The sequence below is a fragment of the Anastrepha ludens genome, chromosome X, assembly GCF_028408465.1.
Source record: "Anastrepha ludens isolate Willacy chromosome X, idAnaLude1.1, whole genome shotgun sequence".
Lineage (NCBI taxonomy): Eukaryota > Metazoa > Arthropoda > Insecta > Diptera > Tephritidae > Anastrepha > Anastrepha ludens.
In genome coordinates, this window is record NC_071503.1 from 85,539,527 (window position 1) to 85,559,276 (window position 19,750).

At 36.1% G+C, this 19,750-nt stretch overlaps 1 protein-coding gene across 28 annotated transcripts in view; it reads right to left on the bottom strand.

The window, feature by feature from the left end:
• LOC128870443 (twitchin) overlaps window positions 1-19,750 on the bottom strand; it is a 243,403-nt gene that overhangs the window by 136,067 nt on the left and 87,586 nt on the right. For 19 of the 28 annotated variants that reach the window (XM_054113098.1, XM_054113093.1, XM_054113091.1 and 16 more), the window contains 5 exons: window positions 18,036-18,353; window positions 13,894-14,019; window positions 11,350-11,382; window positions 9,890-10,060; window positions 9,211-9,438 (listed from right to left, as the gene is read on the bottom strand). The exons of 2 other annotated variants lie outside the window; for them this stretch is intronic. In XM_054113098.1, coding sequence (XP_053969073.1) covers window positions 9,211-9,438; window positions 9,890-10,060; window positions 11,350-11,382; window positions 13,894-14,019; window positions 18,036-18,353 — 876 coding nt within the window. The remainder of the gene's footprint in view (window positions 1-9,210; window positions 9,439-9,889; window positions 10,061-11,349; window positions 11,383-13,893; window positions 14,020-18,035; window positions 18,354-19,750) is intronic. 7 more of the 28 variants (XM_054113106.1, XM_054113097.1, XM_054113095.1 and 4 more) reach the window with 5 other exon arrangements.

The window sequence follows — 19,750 nt, forward strand, 5'->3', positions numbered from 1 at the left end:
AGTGGGACATAGGGCATCAAGAGGTGTATTCACAGTAAAAAAAGCATCAAAATACCGGAACAACCATAACGATATTTTTACAAAAAGAGTATTTTATTTTGTAACATAACCTGAAATATAGGAAATAAGTCGTTCTCTTAATGGTTAATGGTAGTAAAGGGTTAAGGTATAGGCCTTTAGCACTGCGACCATATTGATCTATTGTGCACCCTATGCTGTCTATTGACTGTTAAGTATGCTTATGAATTGTATCAGGTGCTTCTGAGAGAGTGATTGAAGATCTTCATCTGTAAGCATGAACTTGTTTAAAAACCTTTTCCTTCTATGCGTCAACACCGGACATTCGATGATGAGATGTTCTATATCTTCGCAGCAAAATCTGCAGGTGCTGGTGTTAGTTATGCCTAATTTATGCAGGTGTTTGTTGCAGGTGCAGTGACCCGTGAGGGCGCCTGTGAGAGTGCGAATTCTCTTTTTGTTTAACGTGAGAGCCATGTTAGCTCTTTTAGCGTTGACACTTAGGAACTTTTTGGAGTGTCTAAGACCCTCTACGTTGTTCCAATGCTGATTTAATAGAGTTTTGGCCCAGTATTTTACTTTTTGTTTTAGGCTGTTTTTGTTAAATCCAAACATGGGACTAGGTCCGATGAAATTTACATCTGCCTCTTTTTTGGCTTGAAAGTCTGCCTTTCCGTTGCCGTCATATCCCTCATGTCCTGGTACCCAAATTAATGAGACATTGTTTTTGGATGCCAGGTTATTGAGTGCCTTGTGGCATTATAAGAGAGTTTTTGAGTTGTAGGTATAGCTATCTAAAGCTTTTAGAACTGATAGGCTGTCCGAGAGAATTCTAATCTTTACTCTCTTTTGGTTTCTACGTTGCATGATGTTTGCTGCTTCCATAATTGCGTATAATTCCGCTTGGAAGATGGTGGTGCCCCTGGTGAGAGTGAATGATTTGTGGATTCTGGGCCCCACTACTCCTGCTCCTACACCATAAGGTGTTTTTGATCCATCAGTGTGCCATTTTTGTGAATCATCATTCATCCATTTTGGGTTTGTTTTCCACTCGATCCTCTCAGGAAAGGTAACTGTTTATCCTTTTGTGAAACAGAGGGTTGGGTCAATGTGGTCTGAAACTTGAGACATGCTTACGGTGTTTTTGATTTTTTTTAGGATACTTAGGTGTCCGGTGAGGTTGCCTAATTTGAAATTTTCTTTCATGTGTAGCATGCGTGCCTGCGTAGCTGCTTCCTCTTGGATTGCTATATGAAGTGGTGGGAGATTGAGGAGTGCTTTAATGCCAGCTGTTGGGGTAGTTCTCATAGCCCCTGTGATGCATAGGCAAACAAGAGTTTGTACTTTTCCCAGTTTGGTTATAGCTGTTTTTTTGGATAGATTTGCTCCACTAGTGCCCCATACAGTATGATTGGTCTAACCATTTGGGTCTATATCCAGGGGGCCATACACAAGGATTTCGTGGCTTTTTTTGTTATATTTTTTATATGTGATTCCCAAGTGAGTTTTTTGTCTAAGGTTAAACCTAGATACTTGACCTCTTCCTTTAGTTCTATCACTGTTTCATTTATTTTCAATATAAGAAACTCCAACTTTCTTTTTCTTGTGAAGGAGATAATTGTAGTTTTGTTAGGGTTGATCGACCGCCCCTCCTTTTTACACCATTCCATGTCGCGTTCAAGGCATTTTGCATTAAGTCTGTTAGTGTCCTTTCTGGTTGCCTTTTATTATAACAGATATGTCATCTGCATAACCAATGGTTATAAATCCCTTATTGTTTAGGTGCTGCACCAAGTCATCAACTAGTAGCGACCATAGCAGTGGAGAAAGAACTCCTCCGTGCGGACATCCCTTTACTGTTGTTACATTAAGTTCAGCTTGGCCTAACGAGGCTTTAATAATCCTCTGATTAAGCATTTGGCTTATCCAATGAGCTAATATAGGGTTTGCACTCTTTTCTCGAGTGCTGTTTCCATGGATTTATAATTTGCGTTGTCGAAGGCTCCCTCTATGTCCATAAAGGAACAGAGGGCTATTTCTTTTTGATTTAGAGCCTTTTCTATATTGACAACGAGTGTGTGCAGTGCTCTGACTGTGGATTTACCTTTTGGTAAAAAAATTTCAGCTTATGGAGGGGTTTTTTGAAGATTACTTCTTCTCTTTGATGGTATTCAAGTAGTTTTTCCATTGTCTTTAACATGAACGACGATAGACTGATTGGTCTGTAAGATTTTGGAAAATCAGGGGGTTTGTTACCTCCCTTAGGAATAAATATTATCTTCACTTTCCTCCATATCTTTAGAATGTATTCCAATATTAGACTAGCTCTGAAGATTTTCACCATGACTCGGATCAGTTCCACAGTGCCCTTGGATATAAGTGCTGGGAATATTCCATCCGGGCCTGGTGATTTGAAGGGTTTAAAGGAGTTAATTGCCCACTTTATCCTTTCAAAATTTATGATTTTGTTGACAAATGAGACCGTCGATCTCCGTTGATGGTGAGTTACCATGTCTAGACTATTGCGGATTGATAGGTCACGACTTTTACAATCTGGGAAGTGAGTCCTTAGAAGAAGCTCTAGTGTTTCTAAGAATGTGTTGGTAATAGTTCTGTTTGGACCTTTTAGTGTGCCTATGGGACTTGAGTCACCTTTGGAGAGTGATTTTTGGATTCTAGCTGTTGCTGGAGTATCTTTTAGATCCTCGCAGAAGTTTTTCCAAGAGTTTTGGTTTGGACTTCCCTAGTTCTTTGTTATAGTTACCTAGGGATTTCCTATATTCGTCCCATTTATTTGTTATCTTTGCAGTGTTGCTGCAAAAGAGTTTCTCTTAACAAAAAACTTATAAATTAAACTGTACATAACCATAACACATTTATTTAAAAAACGCACATTTTAAAGACAATTTGTCACGCATACAAAATTCTTTAAGTAATTAAATAAAAGTTTGGTATGTTATTTTCTTTAAATAGACATTTTAGTGCGTTTTTATATCCAAAGGTAGGCAAAACTGCAGTAGCGAAAGATAGATTTGACCGCTGAAAGGAGAAGAACACCAACAATAACCGCAATCGGGGGCAATGCGACCAGATGTTAAAAACAGTAAAGCGAAATAAAACTGAACGAATGATTGAACTAATTTTTCAAAAATGTATATTTTACAAAATTATAAACATTGCATTAGAACAGGCTACAAAAAATGCCATGAAGAAAGAAGTAAAACTCCGAGACTAAATAACAAAAAAAATGCTAAACCAAGTTACGAAAATGGTAATCTGCAAAGTAACGGTATCACGATAGGCGCCATCTCCTTATTCTTTCCATCATGACTAACACCTATAAAATTGCTTTTACAAGATTTTGCGATGAACTTGCCCCAACTGCTTTAAGTTGTGTCAATCCAAGGATTCGAGATATATATCTCTTTACAATTTATAAATTGTGCACTAGTTCCGAAAATATTTCTAGATAGCCGAATGGCACTTTCAATTTTGAGAGATACTAGACGGTTGCCTATAGAGCCACGCTGCGATCGGGCGCAACGCGAGCTATGTGGGATCGCTACCCAGAGCTAAGAAACGAAGAGAGACGTATTATCCGACAGAAGAATTGAGAGGCCGAAATACGTGAGTGCGAGGAGCTTGAGATGCTGGCCAATAGGAACAACGCCCGAAAATTCTACCTAAATTATGGAGGGAACACTTTTTGAACCTGTTAAATAGTGGTAGCTGTGCATGTCACAGAGAATGTAAAGATCCTGACACCCCAATCGTTGACGACGGAATTGTCGTTCCGCTATCTGACCACGACAAGGCGGGCGCCGACGGACTGCCGGCTGAGCTATTCAAACATGGCGGCGAGGAGCTGGTAAGGTGCATGCATTAGCTTCTATGTATAATATGGTCGGATGAAAGCATGTCTGCCCATTGGAATTTAAGTGCGCTCTGCCCAAACCATATGATCCTTCAATCTGTGCCAATTACCGCGGGATTAGTCTTCTAAATATTGCCTATAAGGTTCTAGTGAGCGTATTGTGTAAAATGATGAATCCCACCATTAACCAACTGATTGGACTTTATCAGTGTGGCCTTAGACCTAGAAAGTCTACCACCGACCAAATATTTACAATACGCCAAATCTTGTAAAAGACCCATGAAAGAAGAATCGACACACACCATCTTTTCGTCGACTCCAAAGCTGCATTCGACGGTACGAAAAGAACTTACCATATGTATGCCGCGATGTCTGAATTTGGTATCCCCACAAAACTAATACGGCTATGCAAGATGACGTTGCTCAACACCAGCAGGGCCGTCAGAATTGGGAAGGATCTCTCCGAGCTGTTTGACACCAAACGAGGTTTCAGACAGAGTGACTCGCTGTCGTGTGATTTCTTTAACCTGATGTTGGAAAGAATCGTACGAGCCGCAGAACTTAATCGCTCAGCCAAATTTTTTTTATAAGATCGTACAATTGTTCCTTAACAACCACGCTGTTAGTTCTGCCTTCTCCAAACTGGATAAAGAGGCAAAGCGAATGGATCTGGTGGTGAGCAAGGACAAAACTAAGTACCTCCAGTCATCAAACAAACAGTCGGCGCACTCGCGCATCGGCACCCACGTCACTGTTGACAGTTATGATTTTCAGGTTGTAAAAGACTTCGTTTATTTAGGAACCAGCATTAACACCGATAACAATGTAAGCCTGGAAATTCATCGTAGAAACTCTCTTGCCAACAAGTATGCTTTGGACTAAGTAAGCAAATGAGTAGTAAAGTCGTCTCTCGACGAAAGAAACTGTCACTTTATATGGCTCCCATCATACCCATCCTAATGTATGGCGCGGACGATGACAACATCCCATGAAGCGACGCTTGGAGCGAATATTTTAGGCGATGAGCTGTAAGAGCTTTATGACGACATAGTCGTAGCGCAGCGAATAAAGATCCAGCTGACTGGATCATGTCGCCTGAATGGATACAAACGATTCGGCTGGTGGTAGCAGAGGAAGAGGAAGGCATCCTTTGCGTTGGAAGGATCAGGTGGAGAAGGACTTGGCTTCACTTGGTGTGTCCAATTGGCGTCGGTTAGCACGAGAAAGAAACGACTGGCGCACTTTGTTAAACTCGACCAAAAGCGCGTAAGCGGTTTCGGTTTTTTTAAAACTCGTGTTGAAAGAGAAAATTGTTTAAAATATGAGAAGTACTTTAAAAAATTCAATCTTCGTTGGAGGTCAGCGAAGCGTAGAAGTAATGCAGGCTATCTAGTGGGGGTAATCTATATGGGGCTAGAAAAAAATTCAAAAGTTTGAAATTGGATACACTTTCAAGTTAGTTGATGATTTAGATGTAGTTGAGATCGTAATGTCCGGAAAGGTAATAAACATAATTCCATTGGAAAGCTCGTGCATGAAATCGTGTTCCGTAAATAATAAAGGCATAACACACCAAAATAAATTAAGTCTTGTTCATTTTATTTCATTCTAAAAAAATTAGTTTATGTACTTTTCGTTTGTTTAGTATTTCTAATATAACGTTCCAGCTGTTTAAATTTTAAAGGTCTATAGATAAATATATTGTATATATATATTTTTTTTTGTTGTGAGATTGGATTTCTAACTACTATTCGTATATAAAACATATTTGTGCTGAACTTTCCGATTTTCTGTCCTTCTTGGAAACGCGATTTTTAAATTTGGAAAACTGACACCGGTAATTAGCTATTTCAAAAACCCTCGAGTTTCTATTTTCATAAGCTTAGCTCAATTGTTGATTAAGAGTTCATTAAGAGTGTTAAAACCCCCAAAACCGGTTTTTATGGAGGTTTGCCCCCAATTTTCTCAAAACCGTGACATGATACGCACTCTTGGAACTCAGAATCGTGTCTAGCGTACAAATATACATCGGAAACCGGCTTCATATAAAAAAACAATTTATTTTGTAGGCCTGTTTAAAACATTCAATTAAGACTACTGTATGAAAAAGCACATATTTAAGTCGCAGGACCACATTTAGCTAACATAAAAACTGTAAATAAATAAAAACAAAACTCTTACCATAAAATGTATGCATTTCAATGCTATTTATATTAGTACGCATACTTCATAAAATTATAAAGTGAATTTCTTAAAAAAAAGGTTGGTTTCTGAACTACGTCAATCGTGATAAAATAAATACATTCAAAATATTTATTTTGCGACAACGGCTGTCTCTAATGATGCAACGATAAGTTGATCCCAGTGCAAATTAAAAAAAAAAAATGTGGAAAAGCTTATAGTATTATATAATATACTAAGAACATTTTCAGATCCATTTCCACTTTATGGTTTCAGTGACTTGTTATTCAATTTCTTTATTTTAGAATTTGAACAGTATTTACCCTCGAGAATTGTAAGAAACTCACACCTCCAGTAATGCAATTAATAACTGTAAAATAAGCTATTAATAACTTCATAACATGTATTGGGTGTTTTTTGGGTGTTCTTGAGAGCTTAAAATGATAGCACAAAACAGAAATATTGTTGGAATGAATTTTTTTATTATGTGTATTATGTTTAGCTGATATACATATTTTTAGAAACAAAAATTTTCAGCCAGAATGGATCATGCCGCCTATGCTGTATGAACTTCGTGAACTCATTTATTTATTTTTTTGTTTTAAAGTGAATTCTCCATAATTTAAAAGCGTAGTTCTTGCGTTAAAAGGTTCTTGCCAAACCTTTTTTTTTTTTATAATTGGCGCGTACACCCTTTTTTGGGTGTTTGGCCGAGCTCCTCCTCCTATTTGTGGTGTGCGTCTTGATGTTGTTCCACAAATGAAGGGACCTACAGTTTCAACTCGACTCCGAACGGCAAATATTTTTATGAGCAGCTTTTTCATGGCAGAAATACACTCGGAGGTTTGCCATTGCCTGCCGAGGGGCGACCGCTATTAGAAAAAAATGTTTCTTAATTTTGATCTTGCCAAACCTTACTGAACAGAAATGTCAACACAGTTTGCACAGCTATCAAACCATAATTATCGATTTCGATAGTTCTAATGCAGCTAAAAAAACACCAGATACATGTGCATTAAAATCTTAAAATTCGAGTTAAAACTAATCAGAGCATTGGCATTCGATTCACCCATCTCCGATCGAGTAGTGAATTAAACAAAACATTTCCCTTGAATTCAACCTTGTATGTATATGATTTGGCAGCAGTGCTTTTTTTTTTTTTTTGGTAAACTCTTATGTAATTGTTACAACATCCATTGTGCTTGCAAAGACAAAGAGCGCGGTGCGTTACTGTTCCTACGCATCATTGAACGGTTGCTACCCACGTCCGAAGCCTAGGTTAAAGAAAGTTGACAGATCTTATAATGGCGCATAAGCTGCAGACATGAAAATGGACTACTTTCTGTATACATCCATTTAAAATGAGGAAGCGAGAGACCGTCATGGGAGCATTGTAAACCTCTACAGTATCTCCGCTCAATGCCTCTACAATACATTAAGTATTTTCTATTCGCGCATAACGGAGCACTGCCTAATAGGTAGACACGCCCAAAGGATGGGTGTGCAAACACATGACTTCTGTAGAAGTTGTCTAGATGAGGAGGAGGAACAGACAATCTCGCATCTACTCTGTCATTGTCCTGCTCTATCCAGACAAGGATTTACTATTCTAGGCAAACAATTTTTTAATGAGTTGGAAGATCTCAGTTCTGCAGAAATCAGAGATATTCTAAAATTTTTGAGAAGCACACTGGTTGTAGGAGAAATAGGGACAAGCTCCAAACGCGGCATCACAATGGGCTATGACCCTGAGTGTATCTCACAGGACAACCGCTTCAACGTAACCTAACCTATCTATGATGGCATAAAAATTACGTTTACTTGGTTGATACTTGTTCAAACAGTTCTTCGCCGCTCTAATAGTCGGAACTTAATAATATTTTTCGTATGGGAATACAATTCCCTATAGTAGGAATGTAATGCTTCTTTATTATACCTTTCTGTATGTAAAAGCTATCTAGGGTGGGTAATTCTGTTTTTGGATTTAGTTTTTCAAATATACTGTTTTGTTTTTGTTCAGGTACCCGAAATATAAGTACCAAATCGAATCACTCAACTAGATAATGTATTATCATAAGCCAAGGTGGATTTAATAAGGTGACAGCATTCACCCAGCTGAATTTTTCGCCGTAGGTATGGCTTACGTCAAAATGATATGCTTTGTTTTATGTATTGGTATGTTTACATTCGTATGTTTACATTTGCTTGCTGATTTTGACATGATGCTTGCACCAAACGCAACAACAAATACATGTAGGGTTTTACTTATATGTGTTTGCTGTCATCTGTAATAAATTCGCCTTGTCATAAGCATAGCATGTACAGGGTTTGATTGAATTGTAATGAGCCTTCCCGCGCGGAGCGTCTGCCAAGCGATCAACCAAATCGGCTGGTTCCCCCACCATGATCGTTGGACCTTCCCCTTCCACTAGAAACCGGTCCCAGTTCGCTGGCAACAGCGGTGCAGTCAACATCGCTCCGTGCGTGAAAGCTGTTTTAAAAGTGTGTTAGGATTTTGCAGTGGCGAAAATGCAGCGATCGTTGAGCAACGTTACTCGATCAAATCTTGCGTAAAGCTAAACAGTTTGTACCTCCAGGAAGCACTGTAAATGCGGCATTTTACAAAGAAGTGCTCCTTCGGCGGAAAAACCGCGTCGCCCGACCTCGTCAACAATTTGACCCTTCATCACGACAATGCGCCAATGCACACCGCCTTCCTCTGCACCTCTGCATTGGCCAAGATGGGGGTTCCGGTGCTTCCCCACCCTCCCTACAGCCCAGACCTGTCCCCTACGGACTTCTTCTTATTCCCGCGCCTGAAAAGAAAGCTGAAGGGGAGGCGTTTCGACTCCATCGAGGTGATCCAAAAAACTGTGACAGCCAAATTGAACGCGACTCCGGCGGATGAGTTTAAAAAATGTTTCCTGCAGTGGAAGGGCCGCTACCAGCGGTGTATTCACGCTCAAGGGTCCTATTTTGAAGAATATTAGTTGTATAAGCCAAAAGGTTTAATAAAACTGCTTAAAAAAAATAAGGCTCATTACTTTTCAATCAAACCCTGTAAATAGTAGTACAACATCTATTGTTTGCTTTGGTTTTAATCCAGCTATCTAGAAATGACAATAAGACACGCTTACCTTTGCCGGTTCTTGAGAAGGTGTTTGAACTGCGGGTATAACTTTTTTGGATTCGACTATAACTCCAGGCTTATCCTTTTTGTTCTTTTCAAACTCAATTTTTTCATATTTCTCTAATTCGGGACGCTCATAATTATCCTCGATTGTTGGTAAATCTTCGAGTTTTTTCAAAGCAAAATCTTTGGCTTTATCAGGAGAAAATATGATTTTGCCTTCTTTCACAGTTTCCTTGAATGCGAATTCGTGTGAAAAAAAATAGTTACACAAAGAACCAATGATTATTAGCGATTGCTTGTATGTAAATAAAAGAAAGGCATTGACAAGAAAGACTGCGCCAGAAAGAATGAACCAAAGAAAAAAGGCATTAAAAATGGCGAGAAAGCTTAAAGTAGAAGCAAAACCCGGTGGAATGTTTGCGAAAGAAGTAAGAGAGTAGAATAAATAGTAATAATCTAAATAGTTTTTAAGTATTTGATATAAAAAATTCTAAAAGAATGAAAGCGGGGTAGTGTAGTAAAGATAGCCAGAGAGTAAGATGCTAAAAGTTTAAATGTGCTAAATACGCTAAAAATTTAAGTAACGAAAGGTAAAATAGCCGCTGAATCTATGTAGAGAAAAAGAAATAAAGATAGAAGAATTGCAGCAATGAAAATTTACGAGAGTGCCGCCATTCAGTTACCTTTAGTATTTGTTTGGCTCGTTGTGGAGCTTCTTCATCTTTCGAGTCTTTTATTACGGGCTTTAAAACAACACCCAAAAAGTTTTCATTTTCGATTGGCTCTTTGGTCATAAGGTTTCGAACCGAAGAACGACGACGTTGCTGAATAAGTTCCTTAAGTGATTGGTTAGCCTGTGCCACACAAGTACATGTAGAGAAACATAGTTGTAATTAGTCAGTACCTAGTTTTTTAGAAATAACAGATTAAAAAATGACCCATATATATATGTACTTCTTCAGGAACGTATATATATTTTTTAAGCCTCCGAAATTTTTTGGACACCCTATTAAAAAGGTCTTGATTATTTTTTATTCGGAAATTTATGTATTTACATATATATTTCGTTAATGATATGCATTTTATTCATTAGCAGAAGAGAATTTCGTTTACCGAAATTTAAACAGATCTTGAACTTTTCTTCTATCAATTGATAGAACGCTGCTCGAAAATCTTTCATTCGCATACAAATATTATAATATAAATAAATACTTCAAATGCGCGACAAAACATTTTGAACAGAACCATTATTAGGTTATGTCATAAAATAAGAAACGTACGTGTTAATGCTAAGAAGGCTTTATGTAAACTGAAAAAATATGGCATACAAAGAATATCGGATGACATACATAATTGTAAATGTTTTGCTATGCTTCTTACAATAGTCATAATCTTTATGTAAATACGTACATAAATACTAAAAGTGTTCTAGTTCTAACACACCACAAATCTGTGGATGTTACTAAGCAAATTATATGCTTGAACAGTCTTTTTTAGCGGTTGAGCAATTACCAGGGTGTGAATGAAGGTTCTCACGTGAACCCAATCTTCTCATTAAGTACACAGAGATATATTCATATCCACAATTAGTCTGCTGTCAAAGTATTATTTCGACAAAGGGGTTTACTATCTATAACTTTAATTAAAAAAGCCGTGCACATTTCCGCATATGATAAACTCTTTGTTTTTTACGCATTTGTAAAGCTTTTTGTAACCCTCGAGCTAAAGTTGCCAAATTTGGTGAATCTTCTATAATCCTAAAACCTTTTCGAGTTCGGAATTTTAATTTCCGATTTTATTACTCAATAATCGTGGGCCGATTAATAGAGATTCTTAACTGTACATGATAATAAATACATTTGTAAGTTTTTGTAAGAACTAAATTAACGGAAACAAGTAGTGAGGCGTGAATTCATACATAGGTACCTATATAAACGTTTTTAAATTCAAAACTCCCTATTCACTTCTTGCAAAATTATACACATATTCATACGCAAATGAATTTTTACTCAAATTGGGAAGAAATTAGGGTTTAGTATATATAAGTATATTTACATATATATGTTATGTATATATTCGTATAAGTATTTACATACACAAAGATGTATTATCTATGCCTACATGGTATATCAAGTGGACTTACCTCGAGAGGAGCAGAATTGGAAGAAGTTTTTTCCTATCAAGTTTCAATGCGTGTATTATGAGTGGAATATGTTGATTTTCCGCATTGATTAGATTGGATTTGGGGGATTTTTGGATGAAATATCACAAATGGCAAATATGTAAAAGGAAAATTAAAACTTGTACTTTTGGTATATATGTATGTATCATATGTACAGGGCTTTCCAACAAGGACTTTGTTTTTCAATAGGGGAAAATTCTAATATCATGACAGTTTTGACATTTTATTATTTACACAGTAAAAGCTTTGGCAATAATTACAATGAATTTATTTTAATTCGAAAAACATTGCACACACATTGTGAGTTTCAAACTGAATATTTTCGGGCACCTTTCGATCATCCTTCTGAAACCGCTATGACGAATTTGATAAATTTGTATTGACTAGCTCGGTACATAATGTGCCAATATAAACGCGTATTCGACTGGGTCTTTCAAGTGAAAAACGCTACGTGAATAGGTCAACGGATTACGCTATCGAGAGATATTACCACGAGAATTTTGATATATCAGGTCAGTCCATAAGTTCGTGCGTATTTTACCCATAATTTCACTTTTGTACGATTTTTGCATACAAAAAATTATTCGCGGAATATAACGGAACTATTTATATTTTCTTTGATATATTGTACATTCAACAAGTGATTTTAATCGCGGATAGAAGCACGTGTGGTTAAAAAATAAAATGGAATCTTCGAACGCGTATAAGAGGCATATTTTGTATTTTTTTTATAAAAGTGGTAAAAATGTAACAACTGCTGCTGCAGAAATAAACACTGTTCAGAAGGATACCGTGAGTGTAAGGATTGCGCAAAAGTGGTTTTCAAAATTCCGAAGTGGTAACTGTGACGTGGAGGATGCCCCGCGCGCTGGTCGTCCTGAAGTCTTTAACTCCAACGCCTTGCTTTGCTTGAACTCGTGGAAGCTGATCGAAATTTGACAGTCGATATGATAGGTAAGAGGTTATATTCATCGCATGGAACAGTTCACAGGCATCTGGTTCAGTTGGGAAAGGTTTCAAAGCTGGGAAAATGGGTTCCGCATAGGCTTTCCGTCGCCAATCTTCAGCAGAGAGTGAATGTGTTATCAGCTGCTGCAACGGCTTGAAAATGAAAGTTTTTTGAACCGTATCGTTACTGGTGATGAAAAATAGGCCCTTTACAATAATCCGATGGTTAGATAAAGATGAAACACCAGAACCGACCCCTAGAGATGGCCTTCACCCCAAGAAGATTCTCCTGTCTATTTGGAGGAATATGGCCGATATTGTTTATTATGAACCATCCGTCTGGATCCAAACCAGACGATAACTGCTGATTATTATTCCCATCAGCTATCAAACCTGAATGAGGCACTTAACAAAAATCGACCGTCTTTAGTGAATAGACGCAAAGTTTTGTTTCACTACGACAACGCAAGGCCTCATACCGCATGGATATCACTGACATGCGGTTTCTGCAGGTGAACTGGAATATCCAGTGAACACTACTGGAATATTCTTTGTGGAACAAAGTTAAATATAAAACCTTTAAAAATTGAATCGATTACAGCCTTAAAAATCAAAATCTGCGACGTGATTAATATAATGGGCCCGTCATTTTTTCAAAAAGTGATTGAAAAACAGTGGTGGTGAACATATCCGATATCATTTTTAATTTATAATTGCCAAACCTACTGACATGCGATTTCAACAGGTGAACTGGAATATCCAGTGAACAACACTGGAATATTCTTTGTGGAACAAAGTTAAAGATAAAACCTATTAAAATCGAATCGATTGCAGCCTTAAAAATCAAAATTAGCGACGTGATTAATATAATGGACCCGCCATTTTTACAAATCCGATATAATTTTTAATTTATAATTGCCAAGCCTAATACACTAAAAATTTTAATAATTTTCATCTAAATTCTTTGTTTTATTTTGTTTTGAAAATTCAAGTTCTTGTTGAAAAACATTGTAAATAGCAATATAAGTATACATATGTATACATGTAAATTTCTGTGTAACTACATACTTTGGTTCTTTAAATAGATTTTTATATATTGTAGAAATTTTATAATATTTTGCGACAAACTCTTAGAAAAAGCTCTCTTCACTCACAAATGCTATGGTATGGCTGCCATAGGCGAATGGTTTGGTGCGTGACCATTCAGTAGTGCCCGGGCAGGCATCAAATGGTAGAACAAGCTTTTTCTAATAGCGGTCGTTCCTCAGCCGTCAATGGCAAACCATCGAGTGTGTTCCTGCCATGAAAAAATCCCGTAATAGAAAACCATTTGCCGTTCGGAGGCGACATAAAACTACAGGTCTCTTCATTTGTGGAACTAAATTAAACGCACAACACACCAAGCTCCTCCGGCTAAACATGGTACTCGTATTTATAAACAAGTCTACGTATGTTCATAAGTAAGTATTAAAAAAATTTTGAACTAAATACCTACTAAAGTATACATATGTATGTAGAAAGACAAAATAAATTAGAAGATATAATGTTTTCACCTACCTCTGGTTCAATTATTACTGGTCGTAAACTAGCACCGCCAGCATCCGCAAGGTCTTCAGGCATTTTCCCTTTACCCATTTTAAAGCCAATAGGTTCTTCAGCTGGAGCTACCTCAGCCTTTTCCTTCTGTGTACACAAAAACACATGAAAACATAAAACATGGGTGATTGTACAAAAAATGTATATTGAAAACTAATTTCTAAGCAATAGGAAAAGAAATACATGTGTATGTACGGATTTAACAAGGATGATTTTGAATTATCGTTAATGTACATTTATTGTTTTTTAAATTCTTATGCATTTCAAGTATGTATATATACATATAGTATATTCCTTTCTTCCAAAATATCTGTATAGAAGTGAAATAAAGAGCGCATTTAAAACAATTCGAGCAAATATCGTGAAAAGTGTAATAAAGTGTTGACGCAATTAAGCAGATTTCACTGAATTAACTCTGACTCTTACATACATAAATGCCCATCCTATGATATACAGAGTTAAAAAAAACATCTGCCGTAAATATCACGCACGTGATAATGAGACGGAGCCAAGTACCGTACCGCAGAAGGACTGTTCACGTTCCTTCTTCAATGGTCAAAGGGTTGTTTGATAAACTCCTTATGACATTAGTTACACAGCGCGACATAAGTGCATGTGCAAAAACAGAGTTGTTATTATCATAGATAACTAGATGTGAAACTTATTCATTTTGAGAGAGAGCGCGCCCATGAGGACGTTTCAAAACTTGGCAGCACTCACACATTATGGGATTTTGAACAGCTGATAGGCGAAATGGCAGACTGCCAGAAGAAACGGGCCAAAAATAACAGACGAAAACAGTTCGTTTTTGCTTAATGGAGAAATGACGTGTTGAAATGTTTATAATTATTTGTCTTAAAATTAATTCAATTGAAATGTAATAATTTGAATTTAAGTGAGTTTGTAGAATCCAAAGCTCGTTATATCCTTTTCGACTTCTACTTTTAATAAGTCTTATGTACATAATGTAATTTTATTGAAAACTGTGTGTTGGTTTATGTAAATATGTATATACGTAAATATTCTATGGTTGAAAAGCGTAGGTAAGGGAACTGCATTTTTGTTTGAGATATTTTACAAAAATTAGAGGTAATCTATATTACTTTAACTTATTCTGTTCGTTGTTTGAGAATTTTTTTTTGTTACCCAATTTCTGTGTTATATTAAAAAATCGCAATAAGTCATGTTTTTAATTATTACTTATGTTTTTCGGGCTCATAACTTTATTATTATTAAATTACTTATGTATATCAGTTTTAAATAATTTCATTTACATATAAATTTTTAAATTTTTGGCTTATTTGTGTACATATTTCATACGGATTGTGCTTATTTGTAGTATATGTAGGTGTTTACGAGTGATATAAGGCTATTGGGCAACCGCACACTAAATACTAACCTCTATGGTGGTGTGGAAACTAAAAATTCCAGACCTTTGGTTCAAAAATACCCAATTCATGTTTCTACCGGTGTGGCAATATTGGAAAATGTTATAAAAAATGCACATTTTTCAGCGCTCTCACGAGAAAAAGAGTTTCACATCTAGTCATCTATGGTTATTATTCTGTACCTATTTCCATAGATGACTAGATGTGAAACTCTTTTTCTCGTGAGAGCGCTGAAAAATGTGCATTTTTTATAACATTTTCCAATATTGCCACACCGGTAGAAACATGAATTGGGTATTTTTGAACCAAAGGTCTGGAATTTTTAGTTTCCATACCACCATTGAGGTTAGTATTTAGTGTGCGGTTGCCCAATAGCCTTATATCACTCGTAACCTCCAACATATACTAAAAATAAGCACAATCCGTATGAAATATGTACACAAATAAGCCAAAAATTTAAAAATTTATATGTAAATGAAATTATTTAAAACTGATATACATAAGTAATTTAATAATAATAAAGTTATGAGCCCGAAAAACATAAGTAATAATTAAAAACATGACTTATTGCGATTTTTTAATATAACACAGAAAGTGGGTAACAAAAAACAAAAATTCTCAAACAACGAACAGAATAAGTTAAAGCAGATTACTTTTAATCTTCGTAAAATATCTCAAACTCAAATTAAATTCCCTTACCTACGCTTTTCACTCATAGAATATTTACGTATATACCAATTTACAGACATAAACCAACATACAGATTTCAATAAAAGTACATGTATGTACGAGTAAAATGTATTCATATGCATATGTGCATAAGACTAATTAAAGTAGAAGCTGAAAAGGATATAAAAGGCTTTGAAAAATTCTAAAACTCCCTTCAATTTAAATTATTACGTTTCAATTGAATTAATTTTAAGACAAATAATTATAAACTTTCAACACGTCATTTCTCCATTAAGCAAAAACGAACTGTTTTCGTCAGTTATTTTCGGCGCGTTTCTTCTGGCAGTCTGCCATTTCGCCTATCAGCTGTTCAAAATCCCATAATGTGTGAGTGCTGCCAAGTTTTGAAACGTCCTCATGGGCGCGCTCTCTCTCAAAATGAATAAGTTTCACATCTAGTCATCTATGCCTATTTCATCAGAAATTTGAGATTCAGAAATGAACTATATATTAAACTCGTACGGGTATATGTATGTACATACATTCTTATATATTCTACTTTTTGATGCTTCCAAAATATTTTGTAGTACTTCTATATTTCTTTTGCATAATTGCGTATGTTGAGCGAAGATAATATTTTTTTGCGAAATATCGAGTATTTTCTTAGCTGCATAAGAACTATCGATATCGATAACTATGGGGTGACAGCTGATAATATGAAATTGTGTTGACATTTATGTTCAGTAAGGTTTGGCAAGTCATCACGAATAGTGTAACGCCAGAAAAGAGCATCCAAATTGTGGGAATTTACTTTACAAAATAAATCTGTTCGCGAAGTTCAAATGCATTTTGTCTATTTTATTTGCGGTTTACACGCTGGCAGCATTATCGGTGCTCATTTATTTCGAAGGAGCTGCCTTTACGGTGAATGGCGAGTGCTATCAAGAAATCAAATTTCTTTCCATGAGGGGTCCATTTCACTGGCTCCCTCGTTCCTGCGATTTAACGCCGCTGAATTACTTTTTATGGGGCTACGTCATGACGAGATTTATTTGGTATTCAAAAATTGGATTGATCGAATGGACCATATGATTCGTAGCCGCGGTGCACATATGCCGGATTTAATATTCAAAAAATAATTGCACTGAAATCATCTACCAAATTATAATAAAAAAGTGTTCATTCCAACAATAGGTATTTCTGTTTGTTATTATCATTTTAAATTCTCAAGCTATTAAAAAACACTCGATACAAGCGGTTTCTGTATAAGGAGGTAGACTGTCCACTTAACCCAACACACCCAACTAATCTTACAACATTTTCTCTCTCGCGCTTCCGCATTTTGGTGACTCAAGGCTACAGAAATCAAAGTTGTAGTCCATGATCTTGGTCCTAAGTTTGTATATAGTCTATTTTTACGCGATGATGAGGGAGATCTAAATATATATGTAAAATATTATTGATCAGAATTCGATCGTAGCATTTAGCAGAGAATTGCCACAAAGTCAAATTTCCTGATGTTCACTGTTGTTACAATGTCAAGAGTATAGTTAGCGATACTTCTGGACATGTATTGTATAATAGTTACACTAGCGCGACTTTAATCACACATGTTGCATCCACGCAAATGTACCATGGGCAACGTAAGCAACCTATGTATACGAAAGTACAACAGTGTGAGGGTGAGTCCGGCGATATAGATACACGGAATTTTTACTAAACTTCCTGCCTTAATGAATTCGAAAGTGTAACTAAAAAGGCGATCAACGTGGCGCAAAATTAGTCTCCCTATCAGAAGATTTATAATTTTTGCAAATGGCGGCGTACGTCAATCATATTTGACACTTATAAACTAGACAGCAACCAAAAAAGCATTAAAGCGCATAAAAGTCAAAATTAAGATTTTCGTCATTCAAAATCATTTTCCGTTATTTATTCTAAGCGGTATTAAAAAAAAAGATGATTAATTTTGCGCCACCTTTTGGTAGCTGAAAAGCTGTTTAGCGTTCTTGAGTTTGTTTAAATGAAATATGTATTATTTTGTACCTTTGGTAGTCCATTTTTCAGAACCGCTCTCTCAGGTTCTTTTTTGTCTGTTTCTAATACTGGCTTTTCCATTTTAGAAGGTATATCAAGGTCACGACCAAAGTCACTTGCAGCGAATTCAAGTTTTTCAAACTTTTCCAAAACTGGTCGTTCGTAGTCCGGTATCTCTGGTAGTTCCTCATATTTCGGTTTCCCTTTAGCCTTGGCTTTGACTTTAGGTTTAGCCGGTTCTAGTTTCGGTTCTTCTTTTTGCGTATTAATGGAAGCTTTTCGTAATTTGGGGAGCTCTTTAGCTTCAGTGATTTTCTCTTGCACTTGCTGTTTTATTTCATATCGGAATTTCACCAAATTTTTTGAAAACATTTTAAAAAATGAGTACAAATATATAACATAAAATAATCAAGTTTTAGCAAATTAATCAATGAAAGGAAAGTTAGTTACAAACGGCAGTGTAAGCAAGTATGGAACTTTATGTACCCATTCACATTTTAGAAAAATTTATTTTGGGTTGGACATGGGCCTGTATATTGATCGATTTCGCCCATTTTCATTACCAATCTACCGTGGACAAAGAGTAATGGTGCTCACACTCACCAACGTATCGGAGTCCCTTACCGCAGCCCGTAGGATATAAAAAAATTGAGCAACACTTATCCCGTAGAAAACAACTGCGTTCTTTTAGTTACATATTTACACTATACATCGGTTTGTGTGTGTTTGTGTTTGGTTGTATCGACACAATGTTGCTATTGATATTTTTGCATACACACTTTTACACACATCCGCGTTATCAGTTACAATTTTTCATTGTTTAATAAACCAAAGCCAAAAATCAACATTATTCAATATTGTTTTTTAGTTATTTTAATAAAAATTATAATTTTTCTAAGTTTATTTTGTAAATGATTTCGAAATGTACTGTTTGGCAACACTATGTGGTGAGAGAGCAATCACCTAACACGATTCTGCGGAAATTTCCAAAATCCTACGATACTACGGAACGGATGGTGATTTTTCATTTACATGGGGCTCTCATCAGTTTCATCATAACAGCTTGCAGGGAGCTGCGTTTACGTCGGTAAGTGCTGGCACCATAAGAAATTGAAATATATTATATTAATTTTTGCTCGAGTTATCGCGCGCAAACTATTACAAGTGCGCGCAAGTATCAAAAAGGTAAACTTATACAATGAGAATGATTTGTTTGTGGATATTTATAAGCAGGACATATAGTTAATTAACAATTCGAAATGTCTAACTTTGCGATGATATAAAAATATTTGATAGAAGAAACTTTAAGTTTCGGAAAAGGAGGAAAATGATAAGTAGACAATATTCTGTATTAAAAAGTTTTTATGCTATGCAAAATATCGTTTTCGAACAAAACACCTATTCGAGCTGAGCTGGAAGTAACATAATAAGTTTCTTAAATTGTGCAATCAGTGCTTGCTTGCAATTCATATATATACAGTGGCACAGAAAACAAACCATTCGGAAATTACCTGCTCTGAGCATCATTCCGAGGTCTGTGAATCTACATCAGGTCCCGAACCTTTGCTTTTTACAAAGGCGTTATGTATCGTATAGTATGGAGAGTTATCTATGTCCCTGCATAAAATAAATACGCATTTTATGCTAATTTGAGTGATTCCAGCTTAAGCGGAAAGATAATTTCTATTACACCATTGAAAGAGTACTCTCATCTATTATTAATG